This window comes from Aphelocoma coerulescens, chromosome 4, assembly GCF_041296385.1.
Source record: "Aphelocoma coerulescens isolate FSJ_1873_10779 chromosome 4, UR_Acoe_1.0, whole genome shotgun sequence".
Taxonomy (NCBI): domain Eukaryota; kingdom Metazoa; phylum Chordata; class Aves; order Passeriformes; family Corvidae; genus Aphelocoma; species Aphelocoma coerulescens.
In genome coordinates, this window is record NC_091017.1 from 61,090,119 (window position 1) to 61,110,873 (window position 20,755).

Consider the following 20,755-nt stretch of genomic DNA (forward strand, 5'->3'; position numbering starts at 1 on the left):
TGGTAGTGCTGAGTGGACGGTCGGACTGGACAATCTTAAAGGTCTTTTCCCCCCTGGATGATCCTGTAACCCATTGATCCTATGACGGGGCTCTCCAGCAGGGCACCGACCGTTCCCCCCCTCGCGCCGCCGCGGGAGCGCGCGGGGCGGGGCTGGCGGGCTCGCGCCCAGGGGAGGCTTTCGCCAACGGGTCCGCGCGCCAGCGCCTCGCGCGCTCCCGGCGCTTCCTTCCGGCCGCCATTTTGTCGGCCGTGCCTCGCCGCGCCGCCGCTCGGGGAGGGAGCGCAGAGTGCCCGCCTGCCGCACCCGGACCGACCGACCGACCGACCGCCAGCCAGCCAGCCAGCCAGCCAGCCAGCCATCGCCATGTCCAAGCGCCACCGCCTCGATCTGGGGGACGACTACAGCTCCAGCAAGAAACGCACCACCGACGGGTGAGGGGCGGCGCGGCCCTCGGCGGGGCGGGTGGGGGGATCGCGGCGGCTCCCGCGCCATCTGCGCCCCATCCCTGCGTTCGGCCGCCCCTCCGGGGCTGAGGCTCCCCGGGGCGCGGGGCGGCCGCGGTGCGGGACGGGGAGAGGCTGCAGCGACGCCGCCTCGGCCGAGCAGGCCCTGAAGCCTCGCGGCTCCTCGGAGCGCTGGGCCTGGCCCGGCATCAGCCGCCCCCCCGGGCGGGCCCCTCGGGGGGGCGGATGGCGGAGGGAGCGGGCGGGAGGGCCTCGTGCGGCGGCCCCGGGAGGGGGAAGGGAGGAAGGCACCGGCCCAGCCGCTTGGGCGAGTGGGCTGGGCTGGGCGCCCGTGGCGGGGGTGGCGCGCTGCTGGGCCCGCGCCCCCGCGCCACGCTTTGTTTGCTGTTCTTCTCCTTCGTATTTATATTCGCCCTTCCCACTCCTTCTCCCCTCTTCCTTTGTATTGATTTATTTATTCTTTCTGGCTTGAGGTGTCTGGCAAGCGTGGGCCTGGAGGTGAGCACGAGGTTTGTGCAGCCCGTGTTATTAGTGCCTGCACTGGTGGGAGTGTTGTTCCTTTGTTAACATTTTTCATCCAGTCACCCTTGGTGGTGTGCTTGGCTTGAAGTAAGAATCGATGGTGAGGTGGGTTTTGAGGTAGGGGACAAGGGAGTGATTATTTTTTCCTTTGTTTTGCGAAGGTTAAAGTTTTAGGACTGTACTGCACACGGTTCAGCGTATTTTTGTTGAAGTTAATGTGATTGCAGGAACACAGACAAGGCACTGGTGCTGTCCTTAAATTCAGCGTTGCTTTAGAGCTTTCTTTACATAATCTTTTCCCTTCTAATTGGGCAGGAGGGGGAGGAAAGGCAGAGGCTCTTAAAGGAAATTTCTAAAGTCTCAAGGAGTACAAAGAAATGCAATGTTTGTTTAGTCCGCCTTCTTTACGTAGCACAGGAGACGTCCGTGAATTAAACAATTACTAAAGTCCATCAGCATTGTTTTGGAGTGTTTATCCAAGAAAAATCCTTGAGTTTGTTCTCAAGGGTTACAATAAGTATAAGTCTAATGTAGCAGTTAATATTCACTGATAAACAGCCTTTGCAAAACTTGGCCTTTTTTAATGTAAGCTTGTATAGCTTCACTTTTTAACCCCTAGAGTTTGATGCATTTTTGTCAGCTAAACAAAGTTTATTATTCAACTTCTGTTTCCTGTCTGTAGGATCATCATAATAACGTTTTTTAAAATAAATGTATTGAACTATTTGTCTCCGTTAATGCATTGTTGTATGATTTCCCAGAGGTTGAAATACCTCGTACTCTGAGTCTGCAGAAAAGTTGTACATATACAGCTTTTCTGTATGTAGAGGCTTTTGTAAAATTACCAAGTGGTTATGTCAAAACCGGGCGTTATTTAAATGTGGTACGACTGTTTCAGCTGGTTGTAAAGATAATCATAGGTCAGTATTTCCCTGTTTGTATATTGGTGGGTTTTATAGTTTTGGTGTGGCTTTATTTGTTATTGTTTTTACTGATGATGTAATGTCATTCCGAACTCTTAGTCTTACCATTTTGTATGTACTGCAATGAGTTCCCACCGGTGTTAAACTAGAAGACATTGACCTTTGTGGTACCTAAAAGCTGTAGAAATGCTGGTCTTATGCCCCTTCTTAGTCCCTGCCTCTGCTAGTAAAAGCATTAAATGGTATAGGACTGAGAACAAGTCACTATAAGCATAATTACTGAGCATGATTATTTCTTAAATGACCTGAAATCTTAATTCGTGTAGCATGAGGCGTACTAATGTTACATGGTTGGTTTATTTTAGAGTAGTTTGGTTTTGCAGCTTATGCAAGGCCGAAGGGAAGATGCGTGGAGTCTTGTTAAAAGCGTGTGTGTACACGTCTGCCTCTGTGTCTAGAGCGCCTTTCTGCAATTCAGGTGGTTTTGGAGCTGGATTGAGCTGGATGAGCTCCTTGCGTGGTTACCACTTCACATTCAGAACAGTAGTTTGTCTTGCATCCAAACTGGACTACCTGACAAAATATGAAAGTTACTTTAAATGAACCTGTATTTTTAGTTCCTCTTTGATGGAGGCCCCTGTTGGTATGGGTGGCTCTACACGGCAGCAGTGCCACATGGGCTCTACATGTTCAACAGGTTTGTAATTGTTGGTGTAACCTTAAACATCTGTATGACATCTGTTTTCTTCCAGATTTAAAGTATTGTCTGTGAAGTAAAAAACATTTTGCAAAAATAGAAATTGTATGGAAGGTTTTTGGTTACAGTGTTTCTATGAATTACGTACATACTATTTTTAAATATGTTAATTTCTTTTTAGTTGTAAATATTTCAGATTATTCAGATATGTCAGTTACCTGTATTTCAGTTGTGTAACATCAGTTGGTTATTTTCTGGATAGAACTGAAACTCCTTTAGCTGCGCTGCCTTTTTTGCATCAACTGTTGCTATGTTTAGTAATGGGGAAAAGTACTGATGATCTGTTAGATGGGTTTAAACTTTCACTGTGATGATCAGTGGTGTGAGTTGTTTCCATTTTTATTTTTACATTTTTTTTACCAAAAGAAGCGCTCTTATTTAGTGATTGTTACAGTGGTTCTTTTGTGTTCATATCTGTATATATTACGTATCATGTAGGGAAGTGGAAGCAGAAAACAGACCAAACTTTTTCCCTTAAAAGCAGAGCAAAAAATCCCAACCCCCTTCTGATCATGGAGGCTGTTATGGGTTTCAGGCACAAGACAAATGTGATTAAATTATTATTTTACTGCTAATTTTTGTGTTTGAGTTCAGTTTTCTCTGTGCAATATTTAAAAAGCTAAAATGTGACAGTTTATAAGTGAAGAACTGCCCAGCCACAGTTTTAGAAAGTTAAGGAAATTTAATATGGCAGCATAACTGTCATTCCTCTTTTTGCTTGTTGACCAAGGGAGTCTGTGTCTGCTAAGCTTCAGTAATAATGGGAGACTGGGTAACTGTTTTAGGGGAAGTGCTGCTATGTAATTATCAGTGTTGGAGAGTAAGTTTGAAGGCATGTTGTATGTTGTGTTGTTTCTATGGTAGGATCTTGTTGTCCCTGCTTCTCTTCTGCTTTTTGAAAACAAGAAAGATACTCAACTTCCTTTATTAACACATAAATAGTTTTTTACTTCTGAAATGTACACAGAGCTTGATACGTTTCCTTTCTGTTTGTATAATTAAAAAGCTGTAGGAGTTCAGTGAAGAAACTGAGACGGGGGATTAATGGCACTTCCCATGTTGGATTGTATTTGTAGTCCATTTAATTCACTGTTTTGTTCATCAGGCTGTATTTTTGTCCGTTTTAAGCCCACACAGGTATGTCCCAACATGGAAAATAAGTGCTACAAGGGAGAGTTTGGGAGGCTAGATAAGAGAACCTGATCCACATTAGAATTAATGCTGGTGGGAAGGTTGGTTCTTCACAAGGCTGGTGAAATGCTTGTGCTGACAGGTGGGAAGGGTTGGCAAAAGTGTGGGTCTGTTCATTTCAGCACTAGGGCTGCTTCATGGGGGGCTGAAGCATACGGAAAGGTACACTTGATGGTCTGCGGTGCAGAAGCTGCTGATGTGATACTGTGTAAGTAAATGGTTGTGGAATAGATTTTGTTGGTGTGGTTTATTTACACTTTAACGAGATACCAGTGAAGGATAAAAATCCTTCGGAAACACGCATACACAAAAGAAGGCTGTAAAAAGCCAAACCGAAACCTGCACATTAGTAGTGTGATTTATTCTACCTTCAGTGAAGTGTGTTGTTGCATTTTACCCTGGCTTTACTATTCTTGAATTGCTTTTATACCTTTATTTCTTTTTCCTGCTAATGTTACTGTCTGACCATGCACTTGTATGTCCTGGTGCCTGCAGGTTTTGAAAAGATGAATAGCTCATCAGCTGCACATCCAAAGCTTTGTTGCTGTCTGATACATGCTATTAGACTTACACCATCTTAGTAGCATAATGGAGCCTAGTTCCTTCAAACAGGGCTAACTTCCATATGGGGAATATGAACCTGTTGGGTTCTGCAGAATCTGCCTGGCATTTTACAGTAAGAAGATATTTCCAGCTTGTCCAGTATTTGACTGTGTTAGAAGTAATGTTAAAGCGAGGGTATCTCAGATTCAAACAAATGCCCTAGAAAGGGTCTTAATTTTTAGGTTACTCAGAGTCTAAAACTTCAGGATAATCTGTATACAACTGAGTTAAGTAAGTGGCAGTAACAGTATGTTTTGTAATCTTTCTTTGTTTTCAGTGAGTCTATGTTAAATGAAGTTTTGTTAAAAAAATCTTACTATGACCTCTGTCGTCATAATATGTTGAAGTACTGAGGGGGAAAAAAAAAAGCTGCCTACATTACATTAATTTATACAAGAAGAGTGGTGTGGTTGTTTCCAAAGCACAGCACATTTTGAATTAAAATTTGTAGAATAATCTTGGTTACTGCATCTTCCCTATAGGTCAGAATTTAGTATTATTTCAGTAGTTACATTTGAATGCCAACTGTATGTATAAAACAAACTCTGGAGAGGGATGTTGGCAACAGTTTTCTTTGGATGTGCTCTCTAGACATGCCTGAATGTTGAAGAAGGAGGTGAGGTTTTGTTTTTTTGCTTAATAGCCTTAGAAATATTTGTGTGCACTTACTATAAAGCTGGTGTTGACTTAGTTTGTTGTTTTGCCTTTTTGATGGGATTTCAGTTAACGCACAAAAAGAGCCAAAGGTTAGGATAGCCTCAGTTTTGTAGGCAAAGATGCTGCTAATCTTTTAACTTAATCTAGTTTAAAACGGGATGGAGTGTTTTTGTAAAGTAGGGCTTGTTTCAAAGTCCTGAACTGGGAATTTTTATTAAAAGCATGCAACTGTAGTTTTTGGATTCTTTTGTGATTGTGTGCTTGTAGGAAGATTGGGGTTGTGTGCAAGAGCAAGTACATGGACTTGCAGAATTAGAAACTCTCAAAAAGACTGAGGCCAGAGTTTGAGAATACTGTTTTTCTTTTGCACATGCAGTGGATTTTTCTACTTAATATTTGGAACAAATGGGATTACATAAATGCTGTTGAAGTGTGTGGTAGGAAGTGATACTGGAGAAGGTACTGTACAGCTTGGTAGTGTTGGATTAACAGTTGAACTCCATGATCTTAAGGGTCATTTCCAAACTAAATGATTCTGGTTCTGTGAACTGTAGTGGCTAGTTTTAAGTTCCAGACTCAACAACCTGTATATCAAAGTTGACGGAGTCAGAATGTGTAGAAGACTTGAAACAAAAAAAAAAAAGCTACAGAGTCATTGTGGAATAATAAAATCAAACTTTACTTTCATGGCTTGCTTATTATCTTGAGTCAGTTTTTTGTGGATGAGTATAATTCCTTTAGTAGGTAGGCAAAAAGACTATTTAGTGTTCTCTTTTTTGCAGCAGCAGTGAGTAGGGATGGGGTAGTGAGAGATCTACACTTCACAGCTGATTCTTTATAATCATTAAATGAAGAGGGTTAAAATTTTCATCACTCCATGTGATAACTTTATTCAGTCTTGCCTGTAATGAGAGGAAATGTTGTAGTGTTTAGGTACAACGAATGTAGCTGTATATATATCTAATGTTGAGTATGCATCATATATACTGTTGTTACTCCTTGGTGCTTATCCTTCCAGGTAAAGATTTGGTTTGTATCCGCTTTATACTGGGTATCTTTAGGGTTGCATTGTATTTAAATTCCTCCTCTACATTTAAATATTCAAGTGTCTCATTTTCTGCTGTGTCTCTTAACTCATTTTAGGAAAGATCGGGACCGGGACAGGGACCGAGATGACCGTTCGAAGGATCGTGACAGGGATCGTGACAGAGATAGAGATCGTGACAGAGAAAGGGACAAGGAAAAGGATCTGCGACCTGCATCTAACTCTACATACTATGCGGCTGCTGGGTTACCAGCTATAAAACCAGCAATGATTCCACACAGTATTAACCCTTTCACAAATCTACCACATACACCACGATATTATGATATCCTGAAAAAAAGGCTACAACTTCCTGTCTGGGAATATAAAGAAAGATTTACGGATATTTTGATTAGACATCAGTCATTTGTGCTGGTTGGAGAGACTGGGTCTGGTAAAACAACACAGGTGAGTTCTTATCTCTATGATGATACTGCATTTTTTTAAAGATTGTGGCTGTTGGGAGGTGTGTGTGAGAAAATAATTGTATAAGAATACTTCACAAGCTGTAAGCAAAACTATTTTAATGAATGTTGTATTTGCTTAATGAGTGCAAAGGTGAGGAGAATCTTACAGCATCTTCCACTTTAAAAATCCAGTACTGCTCCCAGGCCCCTGCTTCCATTGGGTTTTATGAATTGGTAGGTATCTGGTAGAGGAAGATAGAGATTTAATGGTGTGACAGAAGTGTACTAATCCACAAACTGAAGTGGTGGTTCCAAATAATTTGTTCAGCTGTCTGTGTAGATAGCAGCTACAAAGTATGAATTTGTTCATGTTTTATGAAACTTACTGCTACAGATAAAAAATTAAAAGGAATTGAAATGTCAGATACAGTTCTGACATCTGATTGAATTGTGTTTTGGTGATATTCAAACTTGAGTGGTAGAGACTTATGTTTCCTTGTTACTGAAACTTCTCAGAGGTTGTAGAGCTTTTCAGTGCTGCAGTTAAAAATCACACTTTTTGGTAGAGTGATGGCTTTAAAAGTCTTCCTCAGCACCAAAAGTAATGATAACAGATGTGCAGAGCTTCCTTAAGCCTCAAGAAAAATTTTGAGGACCAATAAATACGGAATGTCTAAGATACAAGGAACACCTGGGTATTTATAGCAGAGCAAACTTGTTCAAAACTTTATCCTCTGGTTTGCCGTGTAAAGTCTGTGGAAAAGTAATGTAAAAAAGTTCTTTGTTCTATAATCTGATAAAATCCCTTTATCTAGACTGAAAATAAAAATGGAAGAATATTCTAGTCTTTATAAAATGGATTGTAGCTAACTTTAAGTCTTACAGTAAATTTTTGGTCATAAAATTTTGGATGTTGAGAAAATGTGAAGGACATAGTAGTACATTGGATATCTTTTATACCTGTGCCTGAAATATCTGAATTTACAGGACCTTGCTGCACATTCTAGGAGCCAATGTATTGTTCAGAAGGTAGTGTTATGACATTATCTGTATTGCTTTTGTGAAGTGTATAAGCCAAGAACAAGACTGTATAGAATTCTTTGGAAAGGTTTGATTATGTAGTTACTTGGAAGATGCAGCATCCTGAATGTTATATTAAAAAATGGTACTTACCTATATGAAAACAAGATTACTTGTTGTGTGATCTGAAAATTTGTAGATATAAGGGTTGTGTCATTGTCGTTCCTCAGGCAATAAAGCTTTTCCTGAGTTATCTTACTATTTTAACCCTTACTTTCTGAAAGGATTTAAGTAATTTAACACATCTGGGATTTATGCTACCAGAAGCACATAAGCTGTCTTGAAAGCTTCCCTGCTTCCTCTGAATTTGCTCTGTGAGGTTGCAGATGCATTTTGAAATACTTGACAGTGTCTCTGTAGGGACATACCACTGAAATTTGTCCTGCTGCCACCTAATGAAAACTTTGTTTTGCATGTGATAGTGTCACATCCTTTTTGTGGTCAATTGCTGCCTTAAAACCTATTGGGGGATGATTGTTTTTCTTCTCCTTAAATTCATTGATCAGAGCAAGATAAATACTTTTCTGCAGCTAAGAAATCCTTTGATGCTCAAACTGCAAGTGTACATGAGGTATTAGTGACAACTTTATACAAATAAAAACAAGCAACATTTGAAAAATACTATTTCCAAAATTATTATCTTATCTTTCATTGGGATAGTAGAAGGCTATACAGTAGTAGATAATCTTTTTCATAGTGAGCTGCCACCTTTCAGGTCCCTTCCCTGATTATTATGTGCACCTCTCCTATGAAGACAGGCTGAGAGAGTTGGGATTGTACAGCTTGGAGAAGAGAAGGCTCTGGGGAGGCCTCATTGTGGCCTTTCAGTACTTAAAGAGGACTTACAAAGAACAAGGAGAGTGACTTTTTACATGGGCAGATAGTGATAGGACAAGGAGAAGTTGCTTTTAAACTGAAAGAGGGGAGATTTAGATTATGTGTTAGGAAATTTTTCACTGTGAGCGTGGTAAAATGCTGGAACAAGTTCCTGGAGAAGTTATGAATGCCTCATCCCTGCAAGTGTTCAAGGCCAGGTTGGATGGGGCTTGTAACAATCTGGTCTGGTGGGTGCTGTCCCTGCCATTGCAGGATGGTTGGAACCAGATGATCTTTAAGATCCCTTCCAACTCAAACAGTTTTGTGATTCTGTGATTATGTGCATGTTTTCCTTTTAGTCTTGTAGAGCACCCAGGATTGGAAATGCTTGGCTCAGACAGTGTAAAAAACAGAAGATGAAACTCTTCTCACTTGTTTCACATAGATTTAAGCTCCAAAGTACTGAAGAAATATATTGGAAGCCAAGACATTAATTTTCAGTTCTTTAGTGTTTGCAGTGGCTTGATTTGTAATTTAAACTTAACCTTCAAAGTTAACTGGTTTTTCTGAATGCGCTGGAAACATGCTCAGTGGTGGAATGGGTGTGCCTGATTTCTCTTAGGAAGGAGTTAATTACTTGCTGTAATTGCAATGTTCACTGTCGTTTAAATATGGAATCATAGGTGGTCCTGGTATAATAATCTCACTTTTTTTTGTAAAGAGAATGGTAGAGTAGCATCTCCTTTGTGTGTTGATGTAACATAAGTGATGCCACTTTTCAACAGGATTTCTTGGTAGGTGAAGTTCAGAAGCAAGGTGATGTGGAGTATAGCTTAATCCTTGTCCTTTGCAGTGTGCAGGAGAACTGATATAGGTTCTCACATAATGAAAACTCAGAGAATTTTGCCATGCAACAAAAGTTAAAAAACTGAGGAAGTTTTCAGTAAGTTGCAGCAGCTCAAAAAGCCAGAAAGGGCAGTGCTCTTCTGTTTCTTGCTTTGCATTCCCTAAAATCATGAAGTTCCTTTGACTTTGAAGTAGTCTTTAACAACCCTTAGTGCATTTATCCTTGATCTTAGAGGCCACTGTATGTGTAGTTGCTGCCTCCTCAGGTTTATGAAAGTTATATTTGAAAATCTCTCTTAATTGAGAAAGTCCTTGAGGTTAAATGGTGCTGACTAAAGCCATTCCTCCTGCTTTTGATATTGATAAAATGACTTTTTTTAAGGAAAGTCAGGAGTTTTGATGATGGTATAGGGTTTCTTTCTGTCAGTGAAGTTTAGGCTAGGTTTCATAAGAACCAGGTCATAGGAAGTGTTCAGTATATTCCCAGACATGACTGAAGTAAAAAATGCAGTATGGCACAGCCCTTTTTCCCAGTATTTGTATGTCTTTAAAAGCTGGACAGGAAAAGTGTTGGGGTGGTTGTCTGTATCAGCCTAGCACAGGGGAGTCTGTGGAACCCTTTTCTTTCATTTGACAGCAGTGCTGAGGGATTTTGGAAAATCACTTTTAAATTGGTTTTATTTCATGGTGCAGTGGCCTGACAGACCTGCTGGTTCAAAATTTATTTCAGGACTTACTCTATTTAAAGTCAAAAAGCTTCACCTGGTATACTTAGAGTTGAGCTGTTACTAGTGACTTGGGAAGCAGGGGAGCCATGTATATGATACAGGATAAGGGTTCGTGTTGCTGCTGTTAGTGTTCAAGAACTGCTATTACTTCTAGTTTTGAATAGGATTTTCAGAAATTTGAGTTCTTCACACCAGTCTAGTAGTCTCCGGTCATATTTTGATTCTGTTTGCCTTATTTTTCTTACATTTATAGTGGAAGTATATTCTTCATTTAAAAAATGCATTAGACCACACTCATCTGCTTCTGGGTATGTTTTAGTGTTTACTTATGTCCATTTTGCTGTGAATATATAATAATGAAGAGCAGACATTTTCCCGGTTTAAATTATACTGCTTTCTCTCTTATTCCTCATTAATTCAATGTACAAAGGATATGTTTTCTTTTTACTCTTCGTGCTTTTAAGAATACGTGAAAAGTAGTTACTAGGAATGAGTGGGTTTTTTTTGGTCTGTAGGCTTGGAACTGGTTAGGCCTGGAGATGTCTCCTCATAAAGTGTCACAATGAGAACATTCTATCACCATCAAACTGTTACTGACATTAGGAACTCTGAATAAAACTTATTTTGGATGATTCTTACTGTTTCAAGATTCCTAACAGGAGCAGAAAACTACTGACTGGCAAATAAAATGAGTGCTGGCACAGGAAGGAAAGCATAGGGGTTTTATATCAGGTTGATGAAATTTCTGAAGAACAGTAATAAACCTAATGAACATAATTATCTGTTCATTTTATTTGTTGCACTACTTGGCTAAGACAATTCTTTATTACTGAAATAATTATTTTTGCTTAAATGTAGTAATAAGCATTACTTTTTTAAGACACAAAATACATTTTGCTTACTGTAAAATTGAAACTGTGCTACTGATCTCAAATTTTGTGTGTTAGCTTTAATTTTGGTTGTCCTGGAGCATGTTGGCTGCTGCTAAGTACGTGTAAAAGGTATTGATCTAACAGGATTAAAATGTACGGTGAACCTATGTATTTCCTTGATAGCTTCAAAAATAGTTATGTACATGCTTAATGAGAGTGTGCTTTATTTAGTGGCATTGAATCCAACTAACTAGTCTGTCTGCTCTCCTGCTTTGGATATTTTTGTGTGTGCAGTTGGCATCTCTGTGGAATTTTAACTAACTTTTGATTGAACACAAAGGTTACAGATTCCATGTGACCTTTTGAAGTGTGTTTATCATTGAATTTTGTTCTTGACAGATCCCTCAGTGGTGTGTAGACTACATGCGCTCATTACCTGGCCCAAAGAGGGGAGTAGCGTGTACCCAGCCCCGAAGAGTGGCTGCGATGAGTGTGGCACAGCGCGTTGCTGATGAGATGGATGTCATGCTGGGCCAGGAGGTTGGTTACTCCATTCGGTTTGAAGATTGCAGTAGCGCAAAAACCATTTTGAAGTAAGTATGGCAGCTGTCAGGTAAAGGTACAACAGCATACTTGGAGCTGGGGCAATCACAGGGTAATGAAGGATGTGAGCAAAGTTCTGAAAGGAGTAATAAGGGAGGGAATCTATGGATTGGTGCTTTGTGTCTGAGTGGGGAAGAGAGATGGGAGCCATAGCAAGAGCTGGGAGAAACTGAGGTGTGAGGCATGAGTAGAGCTGGAAATTATTCATTCCTCCTCAAGAAATCACTGAACTCTATAGAATTTGATTTTAAATGATCCATAAAGAAGAAGGTGATCTGAAGAAGTTATTTTATTATTAAGGTGCTATTGATAATAAAGTGCATCAGCATGGAGTTTATCTTTGTTGTGCATTCAGCTGATGTTTTGTGTGTGGTATCTCCTATTCAGGGTACTTCTGGTGAAGTTCAGTAGCTTATTTCAGTAAAGAAAACTTCCCAAAGATTCAACACTGGCCTAAACCTGGCTCTGAGAGACATAGTCAGGAGCATTTTAGTTGTCAGCTGCTATAGATTCCTGTGCTGCCAGGAACCAGGTGCACGTAATACGTCATTTTCAGATTACATTTAAAATGCTCAGTTAAAAACACATAGTGTGGTTCAAGGATTAATACTTTTCTATCAAAAGATGTTTTCTCCTTGGTCATACAAGTTATTGAAGGGCTGGGCATAAAGTTAATATGGAAAAAGAAATGTAACAGTAACAGAAAAGTCAGACGTGAACAGATGATCTGCAGACAGAAAAGGAAAGCAGTTGCAGAAACACTATATCTTGGATTTTAGAGGGTGTTTTTCCTTCTTCCCTTTCTTTTCCTGTCTCTTGAGCTTAGGTGTGGAATAATAATGCTGCCAGTAATAGTCTACAAACTATCGTAAATGTTACTGAACCTTGTTTCCCCCTCCCTCTTTTTTTTAAGCTGCCCCCCCATAATCCCAGATTCCACTTATACTCTATTTGAAAACTTGAAATGGGCTTGTTACAGTGTTGGAAGTAGTTTGCTGGTGTTCCTACTTTAAAAAAGTTGATTAAAAGCTTAGTTCAAGCAACCAGGTGAATATGAAAGAGGATTCTGCATCAAACTTAGTAAAAAGTGTGTTGGGATTGTTTCTGTTTGTGTTCAGATATATGACTGATGGTATGTTACTTCGTGAAGCAATGAATGATCCTTTGCTGGAGCGCTATGGTGTTATAATTCTTGATGAGGCCCATGAGAGAACACTGGCTACGGATATCTTGATGGGAGTTTTGAAGGAAGTTGTAAGACAAAGATCTGATTTGAAGGTCAGTAATGATGAAGTCCAACAGTATCTCTGTTCTAGTTGCAGGCATAGTGGATAGAGTATGTGTGCTTACCATTAGCTGATTTTTAGAATTGTTTTTTGATCTGTGATAATGTATATTGGAAGGCTAACCTAGGAAATTCTTAATGTGCTTTGTACTGAGGAAGCTTCTAGAAACAATGTAATTGTAGCTTAACCTTATGTATTGGACTTGGAATCTTTTTGGACCTTTATAAGAAGGGTGCTGTATTCAGGTAATGAAAGCATTCTTATATCACAGTCAGCAGTTTACTTTCTTAAAGTTACATATTGTGTGCATAACATGTCACAAATTCTTGTAAACTTTGAGTAACTTTTTGTCCTCCAAATCTACAGGTTATAGTTATGAGTGCTACTTTAGATGCTGGCAAGTTTCAGATCTATTTTGATAACTGTCCTCTTCTAACTATCCCGGGTCGCACCCATCCTGTGGAGATATTCTATACTCCAGAACCTGAAAGGGACTACCTTGAAGCTGCCATTCGAACAGTGATACAGATTCACATGTGTGAAGAAGAAGAAGGAGATCTCTTACTCTTTCTTACTGGACAAGAGGTATTTTATATTCTTCTGTTTTCCATTCATTGTTCCATACAGAAACTATTTTAAGTGACTTGTGTAGACTGAAACACTTTGTTTCCTTTTCTAGTTTATTATTTGGATGACCTGATGTTTACCACCATATGCTTTAGGTCCTTTGACATGGTACATATCTGTAATGTAAATGCTGTGCAAGGCCTTTCTAAAATGAAAATTCTCATCAACTCAAGTACTTTAAAAACAGAAACCTAGAGAATGAGCCCTAGGTTTGTACTGATGGAAACTCCCAAAGATCTGGGTACCTGAGAGCATCCTTGGTTTTTATTGAAAAGATTGTTCTGTGGACTTCTGTACATGTATTGTACAGCTTTACTGAAGAATAACAATTTGGTTCTGCTACTTAGCTATCAGTAGTAGTTTTAATAAAAATGTTCAGGTTTTGTTTTTTTTATTAATAACTTTGAATATTAGGCTGTAGACTTTATATGCCACAAATTCCAGGAGTTAGGTCTCAGAAACAGACTCTGTGCCTTGCAAAAGAGGGTTGTATAAAAGCACTTAAAATAAACTACATCAGGAAATGAGGATTTTCTAGAAATTGTAAATACTTTACTTGAAATAAACTGGTGGTTTTTTTTTTCGTCCTTGTCTCTTTGAAGCTCTTTTGAGTGTCCGTATTGGTAAACTGAGATGGAGAAGAGGTTAAAAACCCATAGCCACTTTGAAAGTTTGCTGGACTCAGTCAACCTAAATCTAGTTTTAGTAGGGAAAGAAATCCAGCTGACAAAAATGCTTTTCAGCTCATTCTTCTTGCAGTTACTACTCTTGAAAAAATACCTTTCAAGGGATGTGGAACAATTCAGTGTCTTTCTTCTAAGCATACACAACCTTAACTATGCCAAGGGGGGAGAGTGGTACAAGTAACTTGTGATGCTGAAGGTACCCAGGCTTCTTGAGTAGATTTGCCAGTCATAAAGATGTGCTGCCTCTTATACGAGTTTTGATTAAAGTGTCTTCTGGCAGGTCATCTCCTTTAGAAAACCAAAGCAATGACTGTTACTATAAAAGCAAATACTCTGACTTTTACATTTGTCCTTCTTTGTTTGGAGTATTGCTGTAAGTTGAAGAACAGGTAGGAAGAAATATTATCAATGATAGTGACTTTGAAATGTACCTGCTTGGTATTAGCTCAAAGTTGTAGTTCAGACTAGTTGGGCGCTTAGATGTGTGAATTAATGAAACAGCTATTGCAGAAGGGTGAAAATTGGTGGCAAGAGAAAGGAACACTGCTGTCTGGCTGTTTCAGCAGATTTTATTTTCTCAGCAAGATGCTAAATCAGGCTGGTCTTCAGCCTTTCACGAAGCACAAATACATGGCCTTCTGATTTATAAATTAATGCTTGCTACATCAGTTGCTATGTATTACTGTAAATAACCTGTTAAAACAGTAACTGCAGGGCATGGGATGAGTGTCTTCCTTTGGCAAATGGCTCTATGCTCCAGAGCCACTAGTGCTACAGACATACTCTGTTCTTTTGTATGAACAGGTTCTTTGATTTTTTACTGGGTTAATTTGCAGGACGTAATGTATTATAAGCAAATTCTGAATAAAATTCTGTGCACAGTACATGTTCATAGGTGTATTTATGTAGTTAAGCATAAGCATCTAACACTGTATTACTGAATCACTGTGCATTGTAAGCCAGCATCCTCTGCTCTGGAGTCTAGAGTTCCCCAGTCCATGTGTCAGTTGATGGAGCTACCCAGGGACACTGGAGTAACTCTGCCTGAGTCTGAGTTTGGGTGGTTAGCATGAAATTCAAGTCTGGTTTAGCTTTTGTAGAGAAGCTTTGAAGTATTTTAACCATTTTGATTAGTGACATTTTGGGGCCTCTGTTGAGTATCATAATGGAGTCTCTGTGTGTATCACTGTTGAATCTACAGTGTACTGTCAAGAATGGGAAAGTGTGCTCTATGTACCATTAGTACTGTGTGCTTCAGGTTCATTAGCCTTAGTAGCTAGGCTAAAATTGATGTATGCTAGGCAGAAATGCTTTGTAGTTCTTTTGGATTCTTGAAAACAGTATGAACAGGGTGCAAGATTATTTGTTTTTCTTGTCAGAAAGAAGCATTTATGAAGCCATATGGAATTATGGAAAGGGAAGATGCTTTAGTTGAAACTGTGAAAATGTGACTTGTTCAGAGTCTGAGACTTCAAATGAGGTGTTATTGCAGTGGTCTGTGGTAGAATGGGGGTCCTTATTAGCTGCTGTCTCCTCATCCAAATGAATTTGAAGTAGTTTCACGTGGGAATTAAGATGGATAGCAGTTAGTTAGTACAGATTAGTTAAGACATAGAGAAGATGATGAAACTTGGAGATGGCAGGGAAGATTCTGTGTTGTCATGCCCAGAAAATTAAAAGAAGCTTAAATGTGTTCAGAAACTAAAGGGATCTTAATTGTATTAGCCAGTTACTGGATGAAGATAAAATTGTTCTTAATGGTGCAGAAATATGTGTTCTGTAAAAATTTCCTTCCTGAATCCTGAAAGGAGCGAAAGTACATGATTACATTGTATGAACTGCTATTCAATCCATTAATAATAAAAGAGGATGTTTAAAAACAAAATTTATTGGGAATGAACATTTTGGAACAGGACTTGTCCTACAGGCTTTGTAAGGAGGAAACTCATTTTTTGATTTTAATAACAAACAACCCCTCTGGTATATCAGGAAAATTTCAGAATGTGGGAATAGTGTTCGTGTTTAATGCTGGTGTTCAAAAAAGGTATAATCTGGTGTATTGGGTTTGCATGGCCAAGCTTTGGTAGCAGGGTGGCTTCTTTGAGGAGCTGCTAGAAGCTTCATCCATGTCCAGCAGAGGCAGTGCGTGGCAGCTTCAGAGGTACATGGCATTGCTCAAAGCTGGGCCAATTAGAAATTGTGGTAATGCCTCTGTGATAACATACTTATGAAGAAAAAAAAATTATTGAGCAATTGTAATTGCAGCCAGAGAAGAGTGGGGTGAGAACATGTGAGAGGAAAAACTCTTCAGACACCAAGGTCAGTGCAGAAGGAGGGGGAGGAGGTGCTCCAGGCACCAGAGCTGGAATTCCCCTGGAGTCAGTGGTGCAGCCTGTGGTGAAGCAGCTGTGCCTCTGCAGCCCATGGAGATCCATGAGGATGCGGAATCCCCCTGCAGCCCATGGAGGAGACCCCTTCTGGAGCAGGTGGATGCCTGACAGGAGGCTGTGACCACGTGGAAGGCCTGTGGAGAAAGAAGCCCCCTCTGGAGCAGCCTGTCCTTGAAGGACAGTGCCCTGTAGAAGAGTGACCCACGCTGCAGCAGCTTGGAGAGATTTGTTGCTCATGAGATGGACTCATGTTGGAGGAGTTCATGGAGAACTGTGTGCTGTGGGAGGGATCTCATGCTGGAGCAGGACTCCTCTCTCTGAGAAGCAAGAAAAATAACTTGCGATGAACTGACCATAACCCAAATTCCCTGTGTCCCTGTGCTATTGAGTAGGAGGTAGAGCTGGGAAGGAGGGAGGGGTGGGGGGAAGGTGTTTTGAAGGTTTTATTTTACTTCTCATTATCATGCTTTGATTTTGTTAGTAATAAATTAAGTTAGTATCTCTAATCTGAGCCTGTTCTGCCTGTGGTGGTATTTGATGAGTAATAATTCTCTGTTCTTCTCTCAACTCATGAACCTATAGATGTATTTTCTCTCCCCAGTCCAGCTGCAGAGGGGAGTGAGAGAGAAGTTTTCATGGGTGTCTGGCATCCAGCCAGCATCAACCCACTACACCTGAGTAGCTGTAAACTAGGTTGCCTGTCATCAGTCACAGGCAAAATTGGAAACGGAGGGGGATTTTGTTTCGCAAGGGAAAAGCATAATTACATTTCAGTCAACATGTCTTTCTTAGACAATAGGTGTTGTCAAACTTGTTCTCAGTCTTTGAGATTACAAAGTTGGTAGTCTAGTTGTGTAGATACACATTTGTTAAGCTTGCAGATCTGAGAGGCAGCTGGTTTATTTCTACTGGAGTTCTTCTAAAACAGTATTGGATTTTACACTCCATTAAGAGCAGTAATCTGAGAGTAGGTGTAGCTTACAGATGAAACTTGTGGGGTGGGAAAGACAAATAATGACATAGAAACTGTGTAGATCTGTCTTATATGTTTTGGTAACATGGGCATTTACAAATGCCAGTTATGTTACCTGTCTCCTTTTTTTTATAAATCCCAGTGCATCGTTACACTTTTATGAGGAAGAATCCAAGGTGCATCTGGAGATGTGAAATACAGATCAGCAGTGTTGTTCTTGATTGTAGGTAAATATACTTAAAAATGTTGTGAAGTTCAGTATTCTAGGAGAGCTTAAAATGATATTGGTAAAACTGATGGTGTAGAAAAGAGTTGCAAAATGTTTTTGATGTTTTGATAGAAAGTTTGGTAAATGAGGGTTTATTTTAAAGGCATGATGTTTTCATCACTGGTTAAACTCTGGAATTGAAAGAAAACAGAGCCTTTCTTACGTGGAAATTGAAGTAAAAATTGACAACTCTTTTGGTCTCAGTGGTAGTGGTTGGGTGAGGTTAAGAGGAAGTCTGTGTACTGGGCTACAGTGAACACATTGTCTTGTTTAGATTCACATAGGAAGTATTTGGGGAGTTGGACTGAGCATGAACTGAAAGAAGAGTGATAATACTAATTTTGTTCCAGTGCTAAAGGGAGGAAGGTTTTTTGCTTTTCATTCGAGATGATGTCAATATTAAATATTTCAAATAGATCAGGTCAAAGTGATCCTGAATATAGGAATTATGCTGAAGCAAATTCAGTTTTGACTTGACAGAGCAGTTTTAGTTATGGTCAAGTGTTGACTTTTTCCATGTATTTCCATGTATTACTTTACATAATTACATAATTTTGCAAAGTTTTGTTTTGCTCACTTTGTATTCAGAGGTCTGAAATGGTGCAGTTCTTGGTGCCAGTTCTTTTCACTGCTGTTTTGTCATTTTAGCTTGCAGCAGTCTTCTGTCATTTCTAGAAGAAGAAAGGGAAATTAGGGAAGTTCCGCGCAGGCTTTGAGGACGAAGGTTACATTTCTAGAAAGGTTCATGTCATCAAAGCCAGATGTGGTTAGCTGTGCCCTGTCTGCAGTGGAACTCAGAAGGGGACAGGTTAAGGTGTCTGCCAGATATTTCTAGTTTGTGAAGTACTTTTTATTTACAAATTTGTTTTCCTCCCCCCAAATTCATTTTACACAAGGTGAAATTGCTTATGCTTTTTTGGCATTAGTTTCCCTTGGGGTTCTAGAGTTGTCTATTTGACACAGGTATCCAAGATTAAGCTAAATCTTAACTGTATAGTGTAGCAACTGATCTTCTGTAGATAGGACTGTCATCTCCTGTTTAAAAGAGTTTAAAGTATGTTTTAACTGGAGTAGTCTTGAAGTTTTGCTTATCCTATGAGGTTCTTTAAGTATACCAAATACAGGGTCAACTGAAGAAAGGGGTTCTGCAGTAATGTTCCCAAAGACCATATTTACAAAATCACTGAACTCTTATTTTGCATGCTAGGTGTTAGAATCGTTCTGTTGAATGTACTTTGTCATCACTAGTCACCATCTTTTTGTAGAAAGGGTTTTTGTAAAGATGAGGTACAGTTTAGATGAGATTGAGTGGAGCCTGGCCAGCAAGTTCACTGGCTGCGTAGACCACTTTGGCCTGTGAGTTCGAGTGAATGCTGGCACTCGAATTACTTTGGCTTAGGGTAACTCAAGGTCCAGCATTTGGTAACTGCTGTTTAGTATCAGTGTAACTTCACTGTACCTTCTCCATGGCAGCACGGATGAGTCTTGCACACAAACAGAAGGCAAGGATTGTTACAAGGATTGTTAGATTGGCAGGAGCAGTGTAACTCAGTAAGTTGAGGCCACAAGTATATTCAAAGGAGTGGGAAATACTGAGGGGACTGGGTTTGTTCAGCCTTGAGAAAAGAAGGCTCAGGGTAGTTCTCCTCATCATGAGCCAGTATTTAAGGGTGTCTACAATATACATGGAGAGGCCCTTTTTACAAGGACCCACATGAAAAGATGAGGGGTAATGGATGAAAGTTGCCCTGATGAGATTACAGTTAGACCCAAGAGGAAAATTATTCACAATGAGAGTAATCAGCCATTGGAATAAACTTCCAGGGGAAAGGGTGGATTCCACAACATTGGACATGTAGGATTCAGCTGGACAGGGTGTTGGCCCATCTTGCCTAAACTGTGTTTTTTACAAGAAAAGTTGGATTAGATGATCCTCGAGGTTCCTTCCAGCCACATGTTCTGTGATTCTGTGAACTGCATTGCTTCTTGTCATTCTGGGTTTCTTTTTATGTTCGTGGGTTTTGGGGCTTTTTTTGCCTATCGTTTAATGGAACGTGTAATGAAACTACTAAGAATCATGTATTTTTTTTTCAGCACAAACTTGCTTTTTAAAGATGTGGTGCACTAACTCAATAATATATGCAATTGCTTCTGTAATATTTTTCTGTTGTTCGTGGTCTTCAGTATGAGCACCTTTTTACTGCAAAAATGCCATCAGGAAAAGAAATGGATGGGAATTTCTATTGAGCATTCAGCTTGAACATGTAATAAAGACTTTATTTTCAACAGCAGAAAAAAGTAATGTGCACAATAGGCAAAATCAGTCTCTTGTGCAATTAATTTTATACAGCTCCTTTTAGATCAACTGCTAATAATACGTTCTAATCCTTAGTTTTTGATCCAGAGCTAGGGTATGTTAGGTACTGGAGTAGTGAGATGATACAAAGCAGTGGAAATGTGGTATTGGAGGCAGCTGATGAGATAATTGGCTTGTGGTTCATTTACTTCCAAGTTTCTCTTTGCTGTGTGTTCTGACACAGAACCTAAGGAACCAATGTATTTCTAAATGGAACTGACACAGTCAGTCTTTAAAAGTCACACCTGGAGGATTTTTAGTAATAAGGCTTTCATAAGTGATATTTTTTTAGGAAAAAAATGAGTATTACTAAATATTACTTAGTAATACAAAGACCTGTTCATGTTTTCAGTCCTGTTAGTATTTACTAGTATGCATCAAAGATGACAGTGGGGTGAAGATTTAAGCATGAGTCCTTTAAGTGGTACTCTTGAAGTTAAGCCACAGGAAAACTTATGGTCCTCTTGGTTTCAATCCTGGCATTCTGAAAGTTCAGGACTCAACTCCTTTTTGTCAAGAGGCTTCATATGCAAAAGTTTGCTTTTGGGCTGGTGGACTTTGCATTTCTAGCTGCACAGAAAAAACACAGCTTCAGTGTGAGGAATAAAAGTGT

General features: G+C 39.8%; 1 protein-coding gene across 1 annotated transcript in view; it reads left to right on the plus strand.

The window, feature by feature from the left end:
* The first annotated feature begins 226 nt into the window (after nt 1–226).
* The window catches only part of DHX15 (DEAH-box helicase 15), a 46,757-nt gene continuing 26,228 nt past the window's right edge, over nt 227–20,755 (plus strand). The window contains exons 1-5 of the mRNA XM_069014330.1: nt 227–434; nt 6,264–6,612; nt 11,353–11,546; nt 12,675–12,834; nt 13,209–13,427. Coding sequence (XP_068870431.1) covers nt 367–434; nt 6,264–6,612; nt 11,353–11,546; nt 12,675–12,834; nt 13,209–13,427 — 990 coding nt within the window. The 5' untranslated portion in view covers nt 227–366. The remainder of the gene's footprint in view (nt 435–6,263; nt 6,613–11,352; nt 11,547–12,674; nt 12,835–13,208; nt 13,428–20,755) is intronic.